This window comes from Grampus griseus, assembly GCF_964374135.1.
Source record: "Grampus griseus genome assembly, chromosome: 10".
Classification (NCBI taxonomy): Eukaryota; Metazoa; Chordata; class Mammalia; order Artiodactyla; family Delphinidae; genus Grampus; species Grampus griseus.
In genome coordinates this window covers 22,686,749-22,709,197 of record NC_139004.1, presented here as the reverse complement: position 1 = coordinate 22,709,197, position 22,449 = coordinate 22,686,749, and the positions used below count along the sequence as shown (strand labels likewise).

At 46.6% G+C, this 22,449-nt stretch overlaps 1 protein-coding gene across 1 annotated transcript in view; it reads left to right on the top strand.

The window, feature by feature from the left end:
* The window catches only part of PPP1R10 (protein phosphatase 1 regulatory subunit 10), a 30,770-nt gene extending 13,662 nt beyond the window's left edge, over positions 1-17,108 (top strand). The window contains exons 2-20 of the mRNA XM_082663877.1: positions 675-1,202; positions 7,505-7,623; positions 8,303-8,389; positions 8,536-8,671; positions 9,087-9,138; positions 11,168-11,245; positions 11,394-11,567; positions 11,786-11,891; positions 11,992-12,104; positions 12,593-12,693; positions 12,933-13,080; positions 13,155-13,313; positions 13,416-13,662; positions 13,825-13,888; positions 13,994-14,188; positions 14,343-14,418; positions 14,648-14,761; positions 14,927-15,589; positions 15,857-17,108. Of these exons, the coding sequence (XP_082520003.1) occupies positions 7,517-7,623; positions 8,303-8,389; positions 8,536-8,671; positions 9,087-9,138; positions 11,168-11,245; positions 11,394-11,567; positions 11,786-11,891; positions 11,992-12,104; positions 12,593-12,693; positions 12,933-13,080; positions 13,155-13,313; positions 13,416-13,662; positions 13,825-13,888; positions 13,994-14,188; positions 14,343-14,418; positions 14,648-14,761; positions 14,927-15,589; positions 15,857-15,966 (2,730 nt within the window). The 5' untranslated portion in view covers positions 675-1,202; positions 7,505-7,516 and the 3' untranslated portion in view covers positions 15,967-17,108. The remainder of the gene's footprint in view (positions 1-674; positions 1,203-7,504; positions 7,624-8,302; positions 8,390-8,535; positions 8,672-9,086; positions 9,139-11,167; positions 11,246-11,393; positions 11,568-11,785; positions 11,892-11,991; positions 12,105-12,592; positions 12,694-12,932; positions 13,081-13,154; positions 13,314-13,415; positions 13,663-13,824; positions 13,889-13,993; positions 14,189-14,342; positions 14,419-14,647; positions 14,762-14,926; positions 15,590-15,856) is intronic.
* The last annotated feature ends 5,341 nt before the right edge of the window (positions 17,109-22,449 follow it).

Here is a 22,449-nt window from a genome sequence, read left to right as displayed (position 1 = left end):
TTGCATTTTTGCTGAACCAGCCAGTACGACTCTTAGATCGCATTCTTACAGTTTGTATTTTAAGCAATTTTGAAGTCGATTTTGACCGCGATCCTCTCACTGCGCATGCGCCGGTCCGATTCTACCAACCTTTGGTGAGAAATGATCTCGAGGGCGGAAGTGGTGGAAGCAGAGGAAAGGGAGGTGCTAGGCCGCTAGGTCAAGCGCACGCTTTCGGGGGCCAGGAAGGAGGCGGAAGAGGGTGCCCAGGGGAAGGGGCTGAGCGAAGGTTAAGGCAGGATAGCCAATCAGCTGGCGAGTTGTCTTATTGGTTGCCCAATGAATTCACGCCCCGCGCACAGTCTCTCGCCGCAAGGGCGTTTCACTAGCACGTTTGGGCGCGTTGGGCGGTGTCCGGATATAAAAGACTCAGCCCGAGCGGGCAGCCGCCATTCTGGGGTTCGTTTAGAGGTAAGTCTCGGCGTTTTGTTGGTTGGAGGGTAAAATTTTGCTGGGACAGTTGGCCTAGGAAATGGGTTAGGCGAGGGCTCGGTTGAGAGCCGTGACTCTTTTTAAGCGGCTGTGTTCGGGATGCGACATGGAGGTGTTTGGGGACAACAAAGATTGTACTTTTGGGTGTTTAAGAGCAACCCATACTGATTATATCTTTCTCCCTTGTGTTCCTTTTATCCCAGGTTTGAATTTTCTCGGAGAAAGACGGGCCGGCCACGAGGAGAAAAGAAACAAGCCGCAGCAACATCTAAGCCCTTGAAAGGATCCTGAGAGAGGGGGGAAAGGGAAAACAGCAGCCACCAGCCCAACCACTTGTGTCTTCTGCCCCTTCCCACCTATCTTGCCCACCCCACCAGCCCACGCTGCCTGGGACTTGAAATCTGTGGCCGAAGGACCGTCACCACATAACTTCAAAAATAATCAACCACCCTCCCTTCCCAAACCCACCCAAATTCACTCATCCAGCGTTTACTTTTTTTAATCCACTCAGAACTTTTTTTCTACGACCCCCCCTCCCTACATGGAGTTGGGTGGGGGGAAAATGAATACTGAGTTGGCCTTTATTTTTTTTAAGGAGACTTTTTGATCCAATGAGGCCCCCCAAATAATTGAGTTTTGGGTCCTGGTTGGTTGGTTTATTTTTTTTCTCCAAAATTTTAACCCCCTCCCCCCCTGAGCCCGAGGTGCTGACGTCGCAAAAAAATTGGATAGTAAGTGTCGAATTTTCAAAAACCAGCCTTGCAACAAGAAATCAACGTTTCCCTTTGTGAAACCAAAAATAATGAGAGGAAGAAATGAGACCGTAGAACAAATAGAGAACTGGAGAAGGACCGATCCGGTCACTTAATCTCCATTAAAAAGGGCCTTTGGGTCTAAACAGTGTTCTCTCTCCCCTACCACCTGCCTCTTCCCTGCTCTGCTGCAGGCTAGGAGAGGGTGGAGGGAGGGCCCGCAACTTAAGATTTTGATGGTTAACCCTTGGTAATCCAGCCAATTTCCAGACTGCCAAAGCCATAAGTGTTTGCTTTTTATAAGGAGGTATGGTTACCTTCCTCTCGTTAGCAGCAGTCTTCAAAAGGGTTAATGAGCTCACATACAAAAGATGGTGGATTTTGTGGCCCAGAAGTCCCACTTCTTTGTGTGTGAGACAAGCAGGGCGCCTTTCAATTTGCCAGATTAATAAGCAATCTGTACATAAAGATTGCAGGGTAAGGAGATGGGCAGAGAGAAATAGGTGGCTATGACTTTTTAAATGATTGTTAACTCTCAATTTTAATGTAATTTGTTTGGGGTATATTTGTGTGGTTAATACAGGTGGCAATCTAGGAATAAAGATTGCAAGACACTTAATTCAGGGCAAAATATAATCTTAGTGCCAATACATACAAGATAATAGTTGGGGAGGTAAAGAATGTCTTGTAATTGTTGCAGATTGCGTAGGTTATTTAAAAGCAAAAAAAATGATTAACATTTTAATTTGATACGTTTTGGTGGGGGGAATACAGTTAAGTAGAGGGTGGAAAGGTTGGGGAAATGTGGAATTCAGGAGTATAATTTTAAAAGCCATTTAGTGCAATTGAATGCTAGCTTTCTAGAAGATTTGTGTCGTTAAAAGGAATTTTTTTCTTCCCTGCTTCAATATGGCGACTTTCTTTGTCCTTTTGTCTTCCAAGCGGCGTTGCAGGTTGTGTCTTGACCCATTTTTCTCCTGTCCTCCCACCTCAATCCTATTTGTTGAGAGGGGTCCAAGTCCTCCCCCCTTTCCCTTTATAGGGAGGATGGGGGTGTTCGACAGTAGCAGGTTGAACCTCAATTGCAAATTCAGTTCTTCCCCGCAGAAAATTGTTCTTTTTAATATTTTAATTGCTTTTATTTTCACACTGCTCTTATTCAAAGTAGGTCAAAGACTATTCAGGATGGGGGCTGCTTTTTGTTTTTTGTTTTTTTTTACTAAAAGGTTTTTTAATGTAAAAAGCTACCGGCAGAGCCGGGATAGCTTTTTAAGTTCGAGTTCTCTTCTCCGTAACAAGATGGCGTCCCTGCCTTGTTGTTTTTCTCCCCCTTTTGCCATCCAGAGCTTAGGGCCGCCCTAGAAACTTGGTCAAGGGGGAGGAGCAGCATTGAAAGGTGATGTAATCAGCTTTCTTCCTCCTTTCTCCACCCTCTTCAAACTCCACCCCGAGCAGATGCCTTCTGGACTCTTGTGCACGCTGCTGCTAGACAGGAAAAGCCATTTTCCTTATTTTCTTTATAACTTTTTATAGCCATTATCTTAAAAGGAAAACAGCTTATAGGAATTAGGTCTTGAAGCTGTCCGTCTCCTTGGGCAGCTCTAGTTTTTGTATTTAACGATCCCGAGTCTGTTGCTTTTATTTTCACCTTCTTTCATCACTACTGCTTGGAATTTTTCCCCGCTTCAGTTGCCAGGGGTGGAAACCAGTCAAACAGCTGTACTTTAGGGCTGGAAGCTTTTGAGGGGAGTGTGTGTGAGCGTGTGTGTGTCTTATGTGTGTTGGGGGATACTGGAGGAAGACACAAGGACTTGTGAATGAGTAACTGGAATAGACAGCTGGGGCCTAATGACACTGAAATGTGCCGTTTCTGCTCAGGAATCAGTCCTTGGGCCTCTTGGCATTTGGTCGCTTTGTATGATGAGAATCTGGGGGAGAGTGGGTACTTTAGGACTTTCTTCTAAATCGCCCTTATTCCCGCCTCTGGGTTTGGGGGTACGCTCTTTGTGTTCAGTGCTGTATCACGTTCTCCAGTTGCTTAGCTCCTGTACATTGGTACTAGGATGAGAAGTGAATCTTTAGGAAAGGAGGCGGCAGTTGTAAACTCAAGGCAGGGGGATTCAAGCTACGGTTTCTGGTAAGCAAAACCTTTCTGGTATTACATTTCACAACCTTCATTTCTTTTTTCCAAAGAGCCACCCTTTTTGAATTTCTTTTTCCTTCCCTTCTGAAAGAAATTCCTTAAAAACAATGGGGAAATAATGTCCTCTTCGTTTTTCCACTTGTGCAGTGCTGTAGCAATTGGTGCATGTTTGAAAGCCATGCCCTACCTGAGGGTGGTATTGAGTGTCCTGTCCCTTTCTTACCTTTCTTCTTCCAACTTTTTCAAAATCAAATCTTTATCAGACTCTCCATATACTTTTCATTTTTTAAAGTCCTGCCGTGAAGCGTGAAGGTTCTAGGCAGAATTGGAAACCCATTTTGTACAACTGTTCTGTGATGACTTGGTGAGACTTTAGGGCTAATTTTCTACTGGGTATGGATTCTCAAACTATTACTTGTGGATTGGATGGGAGGGCCTCTTCCACATGTCCTACTGACCACAAGTTTTTTATCTTTTAAGCAGTTTGCCATGTGCCTCTGCAGCATACCTTCCTTGGGAGCTGAACGTTCTACCCACTGGGGTTCCTGAGCTCTAGTGAGCAGGGGATTATAATAAAGAAGATCTGCATTAACATGGGAGATGGGAAAAAAGGTCTTCTAGGGAAACCACATCCATCCAGAGAACGTCGGAGAACCTGATCCTTGTAGTTTGTGGCCACAGTTCTATCCTGGGCTCCTGTCCTGTGAGGGCAGGGGTGGGGGGTGACTTTACACCCTTATTGAAAGGCAAATAAGCGTTTGGGAAGGGCATGTGCTACCAGGTTTTGGAGTGATTTTGAGGGGGGGGCGGCTTACTACTTGAAGAGAGGTGCGACCTTGTGAATCACCTGAGAGACATAATTCAGTCCACTCTGGAGTCAGACTAGGAAATGCCTCAATTACCGTGGAAAGGAAGGGGGGAATGTAAGCTACAAAGCACTTCATTTCCAGAAGTGCTAAGACCTCTAAGTGAAGGTAAACTTGGACGGACACCTTCCTCCTTTGTTAGAAGATTGTTGTGATTGTTTTTAAACTCGCCTAGAATTTTTGTCCTGAACCAATTCAGTTCTGTTTCATTGGTGATGGGTATGGAATAACTTTAGCCAAGCTAGATATTTTTCACCTTATTTATTTTGGAGGCAGGAGTTGGTGTCACTTCTGGACTTAATTTTATCTCTGGTAAGAGAAAATTCCCCGGTGCCTTGTGTCTGCACGTGTCTGCCAGCAACATGCTCCATAAGGAGAGCCCAGCTTTAGGACAAGGTGGAGATGACGCCAGGGGTTGCTTCCCCACCGCCACCACGTATGTTCTGCCTTCAAGGAAATTAAAACATTATCATACCCTGGATTATTTTTGGTTTCAGAAAGCTTCCTTAAGCTTTCGTTCCAGGCTCCAGATATGTTAATGACAATTGGTCACTGCCCCTCTTTCCCTGGTAAAGTCATTTGCCTTTTCTCCTGTAGGGCTGTGCCGAGAATTTAGGCTCTTCATTCCTTTCCACTTGAGTGCCTTGGAACTTCTTTCTAAACGTAATGACTTCAAAATACGGAAATAGGTTGTAAAACACTTGGGGTCCTTAATTTTAAATGAGTGAAAACTAATCTGCCTGGAGGAAGCCGTCATGAGAAAAACCCCTTACATCTTAAAACCACGTGATTGGTGCTTGTGAGACAAAATTTATAGTTTTGTTAATATATTTCCAGAATGTACATAATAGGAAAACTGCAGTGGAAAATGAATATTTAACATTTCTTCTGCTTTGTCTTCTAGTTTTCCTTGACTGTTAATGTCTTTTATTCTTGCTGCTTGTGAATGGGGAATTAAAAAGTTGTCCCTGGGTCCCATTCCCAGCAGAAGGCACTGGACAGAATTTAGCTGTGTACTCGCTGGTTTCTTTTCTCTCTGAAGATGGTTATTCTCTCTTGTCTGCTGCCCTCTTAAGCAAAGGAACATTTGAGCTCAGGTGACAATTTTTGTTTCTGAAGGAAGTAGGGGGAGCAGGCCTGTTGACTTAACTGGTAGGTGGGTATGCAAAAGGGACTTTTCCAAGGTGCTGTGTATTCAACTGGGTTTGAATCTGAGGGGCCAGCTGTATTTAGGGGACATTGGTTGGAAGTGAAGTTAGTTTAATTGAAAGCTTTTGGTCAAATTGCGTATATTTTTTTTAACTGATGATATATTTTATTATTTTGGATTCGCTCATTGCTGTTCCAGTCTCCAGCAAATGGGAAATCTATTTTGTGTATCCCTTTATTGTATTTCTGTCCTTACAGTGTCTATACTTCACTTTATAGTGTCTTACTACATGGGGAAAATTCCTTTATCCCCATGTCTGTGTCTCTGTGCATAAGAATCACCACACTTAAGTGGATTTGGCCTGTGGACTTCTAATTTATCTGGTATTGGACTTGAATGTTTTTTCCTCTGACCTTAGGTTCTACCTGTCCTCGTGGAGATTCCAGGGCAGCAGCAAAGCACAGTTAACCCAGACTTGCTCACCTCTCAGTATTTCTTACCTTACCTCCTCTCCCTGTATTCAACCCACAGGTTATGGTCTCAGGAACCAAGTTCCCCCCATGCCTCTGCCTCTTCTTGGCCTAGGTTGTTAGACCGTGTAAATGTAGAAATTTATTGACTTTTTTATTGTGAGAATTAAAAGGTTGAAAGTGTTATGCTTGTTTTTCTCTTTTGGCTTGAGAACAAATAGAACAAATAGAACTAATTAACATGATCTTATAAGGAACCTGTTTTCTGCAGAAAATATAATCATCTTTGTAAAACACTGATTTTTTCCTACCCTTCTGCCTGGCTCATGTGTTTCATCTCTGTACTAGATGCGGGATTCAGGAGGCTTTCTTCTTGCCTGCTTCCTACCCAGTGTTCGTCTTATTTCCCAAATGTCGATATTACTAAGGTGGCTTTCTTTTCTGCTTCTCAGAAGCCAATGTTTAGAGGCATTGTGGATAAAAATCCTAATCAGAACCATATTGATTCTAAATTACCTCTCTCAAACTTCAGTTCTGGCCTAGAAATTGTTTCACGTGTCTCTGTCCCGTAACAGCTGTGTTCAGCTTTTAATTAACTCCTTTTCTAACCTAGTCTAAAGCAGCTACTTAAAATTTAATGGCATTTTGCCAGCTTCTAGTTTTATTTGTTCCATTCTTTTTGGCTCCATGGTTTCTAATTTCAGGCTCTCCTTGGGGATCTTGGGTGGTGTTATGATTTAGGAGGGACTAGGAGTCAGATTCGCATCTTTGCTTTTGAAACCACAAACCAATCTTGCCCTTAACTTTGAAACAATAAAAACTCATGCAGGGTTTGGTTAATGAGTGACATTTTTTCAAGGCTTAGGAGGACCTGCTTGATTTTCTTTGCTCCATTTGTCTCTCTTTCTGGGAGCCACCCCTAACTCCCATAGGGGAGAGGTTCTGTTTTCAAGTTTTGTTTCCTTCTCTTTTCACCTACAACTTTAGAAGATTGTCTACTGGTGCAAGCAGAACATATCCTGCTACCTGTGGCGGTTGACTTTTTTTTTTTTTTAATAAGCAGGTTCTTATTAGTTATCCATTTTATACATATTGATGTATATATGTCAATCCCAATCTCCCAAGCGGTTGACTCTTCATGGGCTAAGATAGAAAGGAGTTGACTCTTGGAAGACAGCCCAACATCCATGATTGGCCCAGTTCTTATCAAGCTATAGGTTTGGTGTTTTTTTTTAAGCTCGATTCATTAGCAACTAAGGGGAAATGGGACCTGATAAGCAAAAATGACTTGGAGAGTTGAGTGTTTGTTTTGGGAATGTGAATCTTAGCTCTGATACAATCTGGTGAAGTTCAGCTGTCCTGGGAAGGATGTAACTGGGAGCGAGAGGAGAGGTGCTGCCTCAGTCCTCCAGTCTGACTGTCGTCCCCTTCAGTCATGTATTAACACAGTGCTTCACTTGCCAGGGCTGTTTTCTCAGTAGGGACAATTGTCTGTGTTGATTTTTCTTACCTAGATAATGGTGAGTGCAGTTGAATGTAGATTAAATAATCACTAATAATTTGTCAAACAGAGATAGAATTTATTAGAGGGCAACTGCGGCTGTCCTTGCCACCCATTTATTCTGTGGGTTTGTTTTATCCTCTTATCTTAGAAAACCTCGATCATGGGTTCGGGTCCCATAGATCCCAAAGAGCTTCTCAAGGGCCTGGATAGCTTCCTTAACCGAGACGGGGAAGTCAAGAGTGTGGATGGGATTTCGAAGATCTTCAGGTGAGTCTGTACCCTTTGAATTCGTTGTGAGTGGAGAATATTTTGTGTTGTAATATGACTGTAATTAAGGTAGATAGCAAAAAGTGTTCCCTAAGAGGAATGGGAGTCAGTGGAATAGGATTCAAATCCAATTATGTTAGAACTAGTGATAGGAAAAGATGACCCCTTGGTCCCCGGTCATTACGGCATCTGGATATTTGGAGATCCACAGTCCCAAGGGAAGGAAGGAAGCAAGCAGGAGTGTCAGGTGACAGGATTCTTAGTTCTGTTTTGGGTTGCATTCTGCATGCTCCAAATGTCATTTTCCTTCAGGGATCCTCAAGTTTTCCAGGAGAAAGCGAGTGACTAAGCCAGTCCGAAGAGATGGTAGTTGAAGGCTAGGGCTCTTCACCTGGAAGCAGAATCAAATGTGTCCTGTGGGTTAGAGAAGCAGTGACACTTAAACCTCCTCAGATCGGAGACTTCAGTGCATCTCCTCCATTGTGTTCCATCCCTCTGGGTGTTTCCACATCAATCCTGATCCACCCCATCCTCCTAGGGGCCTGTGTGATCCCCCCACACTGTAGCGAAGTCCCAAGTCATCAGGGATCTCGAGGTACTCCCGCAGATTAGAGACGTCTGCTCAAAGAAGAGGTGCTTTCGGGCTGCTTCATTTCTAACCTTGACTTATCTCTTACAGTCTGATGAAGGAAGCACGAAAGATGGTGAGTCGATGCACTTACTTGAACATTCTCCTGCAGACCCGTTCACCAGAAATATTGGTCAAGTAAGTGGGGACCTGGGTGGCTGGGTACTTAGAAGGCGGGGGGAGGTGAGGCACGGGGTTCCTGGGTTATTGCTGGGGGACTAGGAGGGTGGGGTATACTCCCAAGACCCAGGAAGGGCATCACAGAGCCTCCTCCCTGCCTGCAGGTTTATTGATGTTGGTGGTTACAAGCTTCTTAACAATTGGCTGACATATTCAAAGACAACCAACAACATTCCCCTCTTGCAGCAAATTCTACTGACCCTGCAGCACCTACCACTCACTGTTGACCATCTCAAGCAGGTACCTTCAGTCCTTACAACCCTGGTTCTTCCTTTTTGGTTTAGGCTAACAGATGAAAAACTCATATTGACTCTGATGTGGCTACAGTCTTGGGCCTGTGAGGTAGAATGGTAGAAAAAAATAGGAGTTTGGAATCAAGATTTGGTTCAAATTTATGTCCTTTAATAGGTGTGTGACGTGGGGCACTTATATATCTGAGCCTCAGTTTTTTCATTTGTAAAATGGGAATGGTTGAACCTACCTAAATGGGTTGTTTTAAGGAGTAAGACTACGTCTCCAAGGGCTTTGTAAGAGAGAAGGTCTATCTCAGTGTTAGTGGCTGTTAAGAGGTTGTGCGTTTGTGGGAGTGGTTAGCTCTGAGTGGGCTGCTTTTCCTTCTGGCACTTACCATCCTGCTGCTCCCTTCCTTTCGTAGAACAACACAGCCAAACTGGTGAAGCAGCTGAGCAAGTCAAGTGAGGATGAAGGTAGGGGCCAGTCCTTTCCTCTGTGTCCTGGGCCTTCTTCCGTTACTTCCACTCAGTTACCTTCATTTCTTAAGATCTCTTGGTGTAAAAGCCATACACTTAAAATTCTTTGGGGGAAACAGTGTCATCCTAGAATGTCTCGTCATCATTTACTTCTGTTTCTCTAAATATCAATAAATAGAGCATATTCTGGGACCCTCAATGTCTATTTTCCTAACAACAGGTATGCTCGTTCTACCAATAAACACCCTGCTGTAGGGCATGCGCAGAATCCTGACTGCTGGAGTATATCATAGCTTTGATAGCAACAGATTCTTTCCTTTGCTAAGACAAAGGGTTTTGGAGCTCCTGGCAAGGGCCATACAGTTCTGGCTTGAAGACAAAGCCTGGCTCCAGAAAGTCACAGGCTTTTCTTTAGAGAAGAAAAAGGTTTATATCCAAGAGTTAACCCAAAAGTTTTACACCCAAGGCATAAACCAGTGAGCACAAGACGCTGGTTTCCCGCAAGTGAGCAGCATTGTAGCAGAGCCGATCCCTGCTCTTTGTCTATGGGGAATGGTATGCTAGGTCCCTTTGGAAAGTTTAGCTAGAGGAGAAAACACTGGGAACATTTTCCAGGATAAAGGATCACGATTTTATTTTAACTCACAGTATTGTTTAAGTGAAAAACATTCCCTAGCTTTCCGTTCTTTTAGTTGTATTAATTCTGTTTTTAGGTCCTTTTATATAATGAGCACTTCACTGTTTTTCTGACATCTCAGAGTAGCTTTGTAGGATAAACTGTAACACAGAAGATCCCATTAAATCATTGCCTATCTTTTGTTTCTTCACTGAGGTATATTGGTCCTTGTTCCAGCTGGCTTAATTGTGTTGCCGTCTTTGAGTATAGGTTTAATTATTATTCTGTGCTTCCTTTAGATACTGAAATTTGTACATTCCTTATTGACTGTAGTTAAGTTTACTGGACCATAGATAGTATCGATTGCTTCAAAGAGGTTTCAGGATATTCCCCCACTGGGCATTGGGGTTCATATTGCATTAGGTATAGGAGTTGGCAGTTGTGTGACTGTTTTAAAAAGTTAAGTTTTAATATTCTACAACAATTTCATTATTAAATCAGCCCATAGTGGAAACGTTGGCAAGAAGAGAGGTCCCGTAGATAGATTTTATTTGCCAAGTACAGAAGGAAAGAGCTACAAATGCATTTTTCCATATATTTAGAAATAAATTCTGTTTTTTATCTTTAAATTCTCTGACCATCTTTTTTCTCTAGATAAACTCTGCTTCCTTCATCCTAAATCGGTTTGTTTTTAAGTTCTTTTTTCACTCTTGCAACACTTAATTGATTCTTTTAAGAGCTGTCATCACTAGTGACATCCTAGGAAAAAAGTTTCCCTAGAAAATCTTTTTTTTACGAGGATCTAAATCTGCCTCCTTGAAATTTTTAAAATCTGGTAGCCCTTTGGATACTTGAACCCCTCTGCCTTTCTCCTTATTTTATTGTAATAAGTGGTTAAGGGAAGAGCATAGGCACTAGGTTCATTCTGCCATCTTCTAGTTTTGTAACTTTAATCTCCATGCTTCTGTGTCTTAAAGGGAGATTAAAAATGTTCAGGTTGTGGGCTTCCCTGGTGGCACAGTGGTTGAGAGTCCGCCTGTCGATGCAGGGGACACAGGTTCGTGCCCCAGTCCAGGAAGATCCCACATGCCGCAGAGCGGCTGGGCCCGTGAGCCATGGCTGCTGAGCCTGCGAGTCCGGAGCCTGTGCTCTGCAACGGGAGAGGCCACAACAGTGAGAGGCCCGCGTACCGCAAAAAAAAAAAAAAGTTCAGGTTGTAATAACAATTACATGAGATGTATGCAAAGCACCTGGTGTAGTTTTTACAACATACTTTAATAAATGTTCCTTCTTTTTGCCCCCCCGCCCCACCCGGTGGCATCAGGGTTGAAAGTTATCTGAATAGAGGAAAATTCCATGATTCAGTGTATCTTACATTATTTAGGCATTTCCCCTTTCTCTCACCTGCAGAGCTCCGGAAATTGGCCTCAGTCCTTGTTAGCGACTGGATGGCTGTGATCCGCTCCCAGAGCAGTACCCAGCCTGCTGGTAAGCAGCTAGGCCCTTTATCCCTTGTATTTCTTTCTTTCCCACTGGGATGTGGCCTTCCGTGCCCCTAACCTGCTTTTTACCTCTGACTGACAGTCTTTCTCTTTATCTAAATAAAATCCTTTTCTGCTCTGTTTTTCCACAACAGAGAAAGATAAGAAGAAACGGAAAGAAGAGGGAAAGAGTCGAACCACCCCTCCTGAGCGACCGTTGACTGAGGTGAAGGCTGAGACTCGGGCTGAGGAGGCCCCGGAGAAGAAGAGGGAGAAGCCCAAGTCCCTCCGAACCACGGCGCCCAGTCACGCCAAGTTCCGCTCTACCGGTAAGACTGCCGTCTGGCCTCTGGAGTGTCTGTGGGTAGGTGCACAGCCCGGGCCTTATGGTGGAAGAGTTGGACTTAATGGTACGATAAATCTGGAGAGAGGGAAGACTAGTGGGTGGAGCATTGTGGGAGTTTATAGGGCTTGATGAAGGTTAAGGGAGGAAGAGTCAGGAGAGTGTGGAGTGAGTCCAGCCCCAACACCATGTCTTCTCCCCCAGGACTAGAGCTGGAGACCCCGTCTTTGGTGCCTGTGAAGAAGAATGCCAGTGCAGTGGTGGTTTCTGACAAGTACAACCTTAAACCCATCCCCCTCAAGCGTCAGAGGTATGGACCATGTTCTTGGTTTTTGAATGGGTTGGGTCTGTGGACATGAGGGGAAAAGAGGGGGCAAGTCAGGTGTTGTTGACCAGTCCCTTTCTAACAGTTCCACAGCCGCCCCAGGAGATGCTGCACCCCCTGCAGAGAAGAAATACAAGCCACTCAACACAACACCCAATGCCACCAAAGAGATCAAAGTGAAGATCATCCCGCCACAGCGTGAGTCTAAAGTGGGGAGATGTGCTTTGAACTGAGAGCAAACTTTTTTCATGGAAATGAAGCGTTTTCCTCCATTTTCATCTGGTTTCTTGGTGTCCTTTAATGTTTACTCCCCTGGAACTCCCTTCCTAGGAGTCCTTGATAGGATTGCTTAGGAGTGATTTTAGAGATGAAGTAGGGAGGCGTGCTGTTCAGTGACTGGTGTGTGCGCTCCCAGCCGTCACGTTCATGGGGGCTGACTTTGTCACTTACCTGAGCTCTGATTCCTATCCAAAGCCACGCTTGCCTGCCTTTAAAAGAAAGATAGAATAATGACAAGAATTTCTTGTGTGAATCCTCCTACATATGCTTCCTGGTCACCTTGAGCTTATTGTGTCCAAAGTTGAGGCAGGGTCTCTATTGGCCAATTTTCTGCCCAGATTTTGTCTATAGGAATAGCATTATTAAGGAGGTCTGATGATTCCATTTTATGCTCTTTTCTTTTGTAGCTATGGAGGGCCTGGGCTTTCTGGATGCGCTCAATTCAGCCCCTGTTCCAGGCATCAAAATTAAGAAGAAGAAGAAGGTGCTGTCACCCACAGCTGCCAAGGTATGGGTGCTGTGCAGTAGGTGCCAGTGACCAGGTAGAAAAGGTACAGGTGAAGGAAGGGCCCAGCAGCTAGGATGCTCAGGGAGGACAAGAGTTGTGTCTCAGATGTAGACTGGTGGCAGAGTACTGTTAGAGACAGTCTTCCTTTATAGGAACTGTTAGGGGATCTTGCCAAGGACCCTGGACTAATTGCCTTGCCTTTCCTGTCAGCTCATTAACTTCTTTTTCTTTCACAATAGCCAAGCCCATTTGAAGGGAAAACGAGCACAGAACCGAGCACAGCCAAACCTTCTTCCCCAGAGCCAGCACCTCCTTCTGAGGCTATGGACACAGAACGTCCAGGGACCCCAGTTCCCCCTGTTGAAGTCCCAGAGCTCATGGATACTGGTAAGTCTAGAAACTGGTTCAGGTTTCGGGGTTTTCTGAAAGGAAGGATCTGCTCTGAAACTACTTGTTTACAGCCTCTTTGGAGCCAGGAGCTCTGGATGCAAAGCCAGTGGAGAGTCCCGGAGATCCTAGCCAGCTGACCCGGAAAGGCAGGAAGAGGAAAACTGTGACCTGGCCTGAGGAGGGCAAGCTGAGAGAGTATTTCTATTTTGAACTGGATGAAACTGAACGAGGTTAGAGATCCAGTTTCCTCTATAGTAGGTGGGGTATAGAGAGTTTAAAAAGGACTTGGTTGGGCTTACCTTCCCTCTTGCTTTTTTTCTCCTTGGCAATAGTGAATGTGAATAAGATCAAGGACTTCGGAGAGGCAGCTAAGCGAGAGATACTGTCAGATCGACACGCGTTTGAGACGGCCCGGCGTCTGAGCCATGACAACATGGAGGAGAAGGTGCCCTGGGTGTGTCCCCGGCCCCTGGTGCTGCCCTCGCCTCTTGTCACCCCTGGAAGCAACAGCCAGGAGCGGTACATCCAGGCTGAGCGGGAGAAGGGGATCCTTCAGGAGCTCTTCCTGAACAAGGAAAGGTGAGCAAAATGGGGTTCACTTCCTGAGGTATTGAGCCCTTGAGGGGAACGTGCCCTGGGGTAATTAGAAGGGGGGTGGGGGTTAGGAAGAAAATCAAGGGCTTGAATAAATAATTTGACTGTCACACTTTTTTTTTCTATCGCCTGCTGCATTCCTGACAGTCCTCACGAGCCTGATCCTGAGCCCTATGAGCCTGTCCCCCCCAAACTCATCCCCCTAGATGAGGTGAGTTATGTGGTGATGGAGGCTGTGCTTGACATTAATGCATCTTTCATGTGAGACTGGCTCTTTATCCTTGTTGGTCCTGATTGTTCTGTACTGTCATTTCAGGAATGTTCCATGGATGAGACCCCATATGTTGAGACCCTGGAGCCGGGGGGGACCTGTGGCTCACCCGATGGGGCAGGTGGTTCCAAGTTGCCTCCTGTTCTGGCCAATCTTATGGGAAGCATGGGTGCCGGGAAGAGCCCCCAGGGTCCTGGAGGAGGAGGCATCAATGTGCAGGAGATCCTCACCTCCATCATGGTACGAGCCTCCCTCTTCTTCCCCACTGTCTCCATTTCTCCTTACTCCCGTTCTGCTCTCCTTCCCACTTGCTTTCTCCTCGGGCTCTCCCTTCTCTGCCGGGTGTTACCCTTATTCTCTGTTGACCTTGTCCCTTAATGACCTTGCCTCACAGGGTAGCCCTAACAGTCATCCCTCAGAGGAACTGCTGAAGCAACCAGACTATTCAGACAAGATCAAGCAGATGCTGGGTAATCCTCAGGGCCAGCCCCGGGGCCTGGGCGAGGAGGCCTGCAGTGGAATTGGGGGAGCAGGGGTATTGCCACTAGGCGGCAAGACATGGGAGGGGAAGACTGGACAGAGGGCAGTGCTCTGCCAGGTTGGTCTGAGGGGGTCAGCTGGGCACACCTAAGCGGGAAGACGTCATGCCGCTCTTCTAGAATCGTCTTGCTGACTGCTTCACTCCTTTTTCATTAACAGTGCCTCATGGACTCTTAGGGCCTGGTCCCATAGCCAATGGTTTCCCACCGGGAGGCCCTGGGGGCCCCAAGGGCATGCAGCACTTCCCCCCTGGACCTGGCGGACCTATGCCAGGTAGGTGGTGAGTGAGAGGTTAGAATGGGTTTGTCTGCTTGATTTCGGCCTGGTAACTGTACAGGATTGACCAAAGCTGGGGGTTGGTTTGGGTTGGGAGATGGCGGTCCCTGGGTGCAACAGGTAGCTGATACTGTCTCTCTCCCTTTTTTTTCCCCCCAAAAGGTCCCCATGGAGGCCCTGGGGGCCCTGGTGGGCCAGTGGGTCCACGTCTCCTGGGTCCCCCACCCCCTCCCCGAGGGGGTGATCCCTTCTGGGATGGCCCAGGTGACCCCATGCGGGGTGGCCCGATGCGTGGGGGACCAGGTCCGGGGCCATACCATAGAGGCCGTGGTGGCCGAGGCGGGAGTGAACCACCTCCTCCTCCTCCTCCATTCCGAGGGGCCAGAGGAGGTCGCTCTGGAGGAGGACCTCCAAATGGAAGAGGGGGCCCTGGTGGGGGCATGGTCGGAGGTGGTGGGCATCGTCCCCATGAAGGCCCTGGTGGGGGCATGAGCAGTGGCAGCGGACATCGTCCCCATGAAGGCCCTGGCAGTGGCATGGGCGGTGGGCATCGCCCCCACGAAGGCCCTGGCGGCGGCATGGGTGGTGGCAGTGGCCATCGTCCTCATGAAGGCCCTGGTGGAGGAATGGGTGCTGGTGGTGGACATCGGCCCCATGAAGGCCCTGGACATGGGGGGCCCCACGGCCACCGACCTCATGATGGCCCTGGTCACCGAGGCCATGACCATCGAGGGCCACCCCCTCATGAGCACCGTGGTCATGATGGCCCTGGCCATGGCGGAGGAGGCCACCGAGGGCATGATGGAGGCCACAGCCATGGAGGAGGTGAGGATGCTCCCTGTCCCCCATATGGCTCTTGGTGTCCCATTACAACTTTTTGGGGAACGTCACTACCCCGGGTCTGCCAGGCAGAACATGAGGTCACCCCGTTCCCAGCATGCATGGCAGTTCCTTCCTTTAGCCCTTCCCCCAGGTCCCCAAGACTAGGTCTCTCTGAAAGACAGTTCTCAGGATGCCTTGGACGGGTGGGATGAGGGTGGCATTGACCTCTTGGCCATTTCCTATCTAACTATTCCACCATCATTCCCACAGACATGTCAAATCGCCCTGTTTGTCGACATTTCATGATGAAGGGTAACTGCCGCTATGAGAACAACTGTGCCTTCTACCACCCGGGTGTCAATGGGCCCCCCCTGCCCTAGGGACTACCTGCCCACCCCACCCACACCCCTGTGGACTGCAGCCTTGCTCCTTCCACCCTTTTATGGCTTCTGTGAGGCCCATTTTCCCCTTTCCCCAGCTGATGAGGAGCCGGCCCCCTCAGTGCCCACCTGCCTGGGTTCTTGGGGGTTTTCGGATCACTGGTGCGCATTGATGTACATATTTTCCTCCAGTCTGGGGAGGAGAGAGACTGGACACATTCTGTACCCTGGACTGCTGAAGAGGAGACCGAGTTGGCTTCACTTTTTGAGGAGATTTGCCCTTTATGCCAAGCGCCTCTCCAGTATTACCCTTTATGCCTGAGAACCTAAAGCTGGTTATCCTGGAGAACACCTCTACTCTCCTCTTGTGGGTCCTCCACATGCACACAGAACTCTGACACGGGATCAGCTGCACTTATGAAATCATCCCAGCCAAGTTCATGCTTCCTCGTGGGGTGGGGAGATGGTAAAGGGGTATTGTGTATCCCACTGCACTGAGAGGACTCAATCAGGCTGGATTTGAGTTCTGGAACACATCATCCCCACTCCTCCCGACACAGGCTTTACATTGAGTCCTTTCTCAAGTAAGACGTTGCAATCTTCCGTGAACACCCAAGTTTGCATCATGGGTCTGCTAGGTTCAATGATGGCAAATCCACATCGGCATCCGGTGAAAAGTTTTAGCTGGCATAGGTGAGGCCATTGGTGGTGGTCCACCCTTGCCTGCAGCTCATTCTGGAAATTAAAACACTTCAGTGAGACCAGCTTTTCATCAACTGAAGCCCGGCGTGCTGGGCATGCCAGTCACACTACACGCACTGCCTCTGGGAGTTAGCGTGCTCCTGGCCCCCACCTGGAACCTTGTGGGTGTGAGGCCTCCAGCTCCCTCCCTTGCCCTGTCAGCCACCTCTGAATCCCCACCAGGTGCCTTCCTGGGTGGATTCGATGAGATGACCTGCCCTCTCCCAGCCCTCTCCTTCACCTGTCTCAGCATCAGTTGTTTTCTATGAAAACAGTGGATTGGTTGGGTTTTGTGCAGGGTCTTGGGTTAGAGCCACAATGGATTTGAGGATGAGTATTTTCTTTTTTCTTTTGGTTTTGTATATTTTGTACATTAATAATAAACAGTGGAAAGAGAAGTATTTAACCCCTGGTGTTCCTGGACTGTTTAAAAAGAAAAAAGCCATTATCAGCTGTTGTTGAAAGTTCATTAATACAAACCTTTGTGGAATGTGGCTTTCAACCCTTCGTTGGTGTTAAGTGAAATACTGGTGAAGGAGTACTTTGAAATATAAAACGCCATAGCTCGGGAAGGCAGAGCTCACAGATCACCTGAGCTGCAGAAGGTGTAGGCACATCCATTCTAGCTGATCCTAACAGCCCTGTGGAGTAGCTTAGGGAAGGGATTTATGTGAGGGTGGGCAGAAGGGAGGAGTAGGGAAGAGTGGCTGAAAAAGGAAAAATCCAAGAGCAGTTTCTGGGGAAGGAAGGAAAAATAGGTGGATCCTGCTTGTCCCCCAAAAAAGGGGCTCTGCAGGGTAGAGAGAAATAGGCCTGCTGCTAGAAGATGTAGGATCAAGATAATTTTTAGACCTTAAGGACAGGTATTGAGGGCCTAGTTGATGGAACAAGATTCCCAGCGGTGGGAATTCCCTGGTGATCCAGTGGTTAGGACTCAGCACTTTCACTGCTGGGGCCTGGATTTGATCCTTAGTTGGGGAACTAAGATCCTGCAAACTGTGCAGCATGGCCAAAAAAAGTATATTTAAAAAAAGAAAGATTCCTGGGGAGACAGGAGGTTTTAGAGTCCAGAACATGGAGGGAGAGGATTAACTTTAAATAGGAAGCTCTGCTATTCTTGTAATCAGAAATTAAGAGATTACATTTTGTGGGGAGAGGGAAAGGGAGGTAGGGATATTGGGGTATAGGTTGAGAATGGTGGTTACCAAAGTTGCAGCGTTCCTCAGAATCATCTGAAGGGCTTTTAAAAGAGATTGGGGGTGGGGTTCAGCAAATTTTCTGATTCAGCAGGTCTGGGATGAATTCCGAGATTTTGCATATCTAACAAGTTCCCAGGTGTTGCTGACTGCTGATCTGGAAAACAATGAAAAGACAGGGCCCTAGAACACGTTTCTTGGCTGTCGTTTCCAGGATTGGCCACAAGAGGGGAGCAACTTCCTAAACCTCACAAGCCCCACCTACACTTAGGCCAGTGGTGCTAATTTTTCTTCCCTTTTGCCCCTTCTCTGGAAAGAGGGTTTTCAGTCAGCCTACTGTTGCTCTTCACACTCGGAGAGGTCCTGAAAAGATGTAATCTAAGGGCCAACCTAAGAGGTGAAATACCAATGAAGTACACAACTCAAGTGAAAAAAAGTTAAAAATTCTTTAACTTGGGCTTCCCTGGTGGCGCAGTGGTTAAGAATCCGCCTGCCAATGCAGGGGACACGGGTTCGAGCCCTGGTCTGGGAGGATCCCACATGTCGCGGAGCAACTAAGCCCGTGCACCACAACTATGGAGCCGGCGCTCTAGAGCCCGTGAGCCACAACTACTGAGCCTGTGCGCCTAGAGCCTGGGCTCTGCAGTGAGAAGTCACCACAATGAGAAGCCTGCACACTGCAACAAAGAGTAGCCCCCGCTCGCCGCAACTAGAGAAAGCCCAGCGCAGCAACGAAGACCCGACGCAGCCAAAAATAATTAAAAAAAAAAAAATTCTTTAACTTGTGTTTCTTTCTTTCTGGTTCCATCTACTGCTGCTTCTCACCTTCTTCCCTCCACCTCCTGCAACAGGCCACAAGAATCTTTACAGAGAGCTTAATTTTTTCTATTTTAATTTAAAAATGAGTTCAGCCATTTTCTTTCAAATTCTCCATGAAAATCCCAATTACCTGTTACTTAGATTTTCTTTTTTTTTTAGGCAGGGAGACAGTTTGGGCATCTCATCCATTTCACTGTACCCACTGACCCATTTCTGTTTCTTTACCAAGCCTTGCAGGCACACCTCTCCCGACTGCTTCAGTTGGTCTGTTCTTCCTTTCTTATTCCATTTCCACCCCCATCCCTAAATAACCTATTAACTTTTGACTTTTCTGTCAACCCTTCCCCAAGCACACCAGTGCAGTCTCCAATTCTGAATCACCATTATTCTACTTCTCCCATTCCTGCTCCCAGGCAGTAAATATAATGTTGAAAACCCACAAAATCCTACCATCTTGGCCCAGTACAAATTACTAGCACTGACTCAACATTCACTGCTGCCTGGCAACTCCTAACTCCTCTCCCTTCTCTGGCACCAAATCTCCTGAGAAAGTGAGCCCCATCCTACGTGAGCACCATTTCCCCTTCTCTTCACCTGAAAATATGAGTCTACATTATCTCCTTTCCTTTCTTAGAGGAAGGAGGATATCTCCTCCTGCTCGCCTCTCCTGGCATCTCCTCTTCCTGTCTCCCTCCCACCCACCACTCTTCACCCAGCAGCCAGAGCAATTTTGTGAAAATGAAAACCAGGTCAATTCACACTCCTGCGTACACACTGCCTTCTATTACTCCTAGAACCATATCCCAACTCCCTGTCAACGTTTAGAAGACCCCACGTCCTGGCCGCTGCTCAAGCTCTAAGCTCAAGCCATGGTCCTGACCAAGTCAAGCTCTTCCCAGCTTCTGAGCCTCTGCACATTCTGGTGCCTTGCTGAAGGCTCTTTCTCACCCATCTAGTTGGTTCCTTCTCCACCTACAGGCCTTGGTTTTAATTAATGTCACTTCCTCTGAGAAGTCTTCCCTAATCACTCAAGCTAAAGGTGACCCCTACCCTTTCTCTCCTAACACCATGTTTCCTGTGACATGCTCCAAAGGCACCACTGAGTTCCTACCTTTGCACTTCTAACAAACTCCAGGTGATGCCGCTGCCGCTGGTCTAGGACATGCTGAGAACCACTGCCCTAGAGCAGCCACCAGTTCAAGCGTCTCAGCTGCTGCACCAGCACCAGCAGCACAAGGGCAACTTTGCACATTCCCAGGCCTCGTCTGAGTTGTGTATGGCCACAGGGCTCCTTCCCGACTTTCATCTTTCCCACTGTAGTGCTGACAGACTTCCCTAAAACGTCTCTCACATGTTCCTAAAACACAGTCCTGCCTTGGCTCTCATGCCCCTCAAGGACTCATCCTTTGGTCATCCTGTCCATATTCTACAGATGAGGGAGGACGCCCAGGGCACTGGCATCAGAAAACTAGGGCCCCCATCCCAGGAATTCTCCTTTCCAGGCTGGGTGACCATGGGCACGTCAGCGTCTCTGAGTCTGTTTCCTCATTAGGAAGGTGTGGAGAAGAGTAATTTTTTATAACACTTCTACAGTGCTCATTATGAACCATATTAGTGCATGATTTGTAGGTGACAAAGGTCATGAATAAAAATATTTAATTGTTAACTAAATTCCATTTTTCAGGCTTTGGGTTACCCACATACTGTACTACTGTGTACATGTGTAATTTTTTCCTTTCGAGTTCCATTTCTATGCTGCTCTTTTTGAAGAAGTGTAATTCTTTTGCCCATATTTAAAGTGCATTATTATAGTATATATATTGAGGAAAGAAAGAAAACTTGTGCCCATGGATGGAAGTTATTTTGGAGCATCTGAAGTATCTGTAGTGAAATCAGCGACCAAACACTTAAAATGCAAAATGTTGGTGTTCATTTTATAAACAACATTCCCAACTATTTTGTGTAACAACTCATCTAGACTACTGAACTGAAAAATTTAAGTGCAAAGTGTAGAGTGTACATGAAATACATGTAACAAAAGTAAAAAAAAAAAAAAAAAATTAAAGCCCTTCACAAATAATTACTTAATCCCTTAATAACCTTGTGAGGTAGGGGCTTTTTATCACCTTCATGTTACAAATGAGGAAACAGGTACCAAGAGGCTAAGTCCAAGGTCACCCCACTAGTAGTGGACTTGAAGCCTGCTCCCACTGTTCTACGACACACCGACTTTGTGGAATTGTGGAGAATACTTTCACATGTAACATCTTACTTGGCACAAGACCCTGATGCTTTTCCCTCAAATTCCATAAGGGGTGTTCCTTTATATCTAACTTGGAGATGTACCCAACGGCACCTCTTCAATCATCTTCACACCAAACCTTCACTTTTGGCGTAAAACTCATAATTGAGGTCCAGTATTATTTGGCCAGAAAATAACTTCCCCAAATTAGACACCCCAACTCAGTAAATCTTAAATGGTTCTTCACATTTCCCCCGGAACTGCACACATCTGACCATCCTCTCTCCAACTCCCACACCTGGCTCTTTCCATCTGTCCTTGCCTTGTATCCCTCTCTCTCATATCCTAATTCAGGATTTATTAGCTCATCCCCACAGCAAAAGTTCTGGGGCCCATCCCATAAGTCTCTAAAGTCCACCTTGCCCATCACTACCTGAAATCACCACCAACCAACCACTTGCCACTTGGGTTTTACTTTGCAAACCCATCTCTCCAATCTAACTCTAATAAGAAAAGTGGCCACACCAGCCATGTTCTCTCATTAACTCTCAAATAGTTCTTTCTTCTTTAGATCTGCCTTAGACCTGCTCTTTTCCTATGTTCCAAAAATGGCTCCCTGTTCCTCACTACTAAAATCCTGGGACTTCCCTAGTGGTGCAGTTGTTAAGAATCTACCTGCCAATGCAGGGGACACCAGTTCAAGCCCTGGTCTGGGAAGATCCCACATGCTGTGGAGCACCTAAGCCCATGTGCTACAACTACTGAAGCCTGCACACCTAGACCCCGTGCTCCGCAACAAGACAAGCCACTGCAATGAGAAGCCTCCACACCACAACGAAGAGTAGCCCCACTCGCTGCAACTAGTGAAAGCCTGCGCGCAGCAACAAAGACCCAACGCAGCCAACAATAAAGAAATAATTAAAAAAAAAAATCCTTACTTTTTCAAGGTCCACTCTCAAGTGATCCCGCCAAATAATCAAGTTCTAGATAATCTTTCTCTTCTATGAGCTCAAGGCAACTTAGAATCTAGAGCACCACACATTTGGCAATTAATTGTATCACGCTATACACTCATGTCTTACTTTCTAAGTCTTCTCTATCTAGACTATTCATGAAGGCAGACCTTGTCTCTTCCCTTCTTGCATACTGCACGGTGCTGTACATGTTGGCTGATTTAGTAACTTTTGGGAGGATCAGGTCTCTGGTCCCTGATACCAGGGCGGAGCTTGGATAGTGAGAAACCCGAGTGTCCTAGTTGGAAGGGATGACTCACTTTCCTTTGTCCTTGTCGGAAGGGCTGTGGGAAGGGAGGGAGGCTCCTCAAACAGTGAGCACCACCTAAAGTGCGGTAAGACTGCAAGTTAGACCCACCTGTACTGGTGGGGAAGAGAGGATACTAACTGCTGCTAGTAAACTGAACAAAGCAAATCAAGAGTAAGAACAGTTCCAGCTCCCATGAAATCTCCAAACAGTGACAGGGCGGCG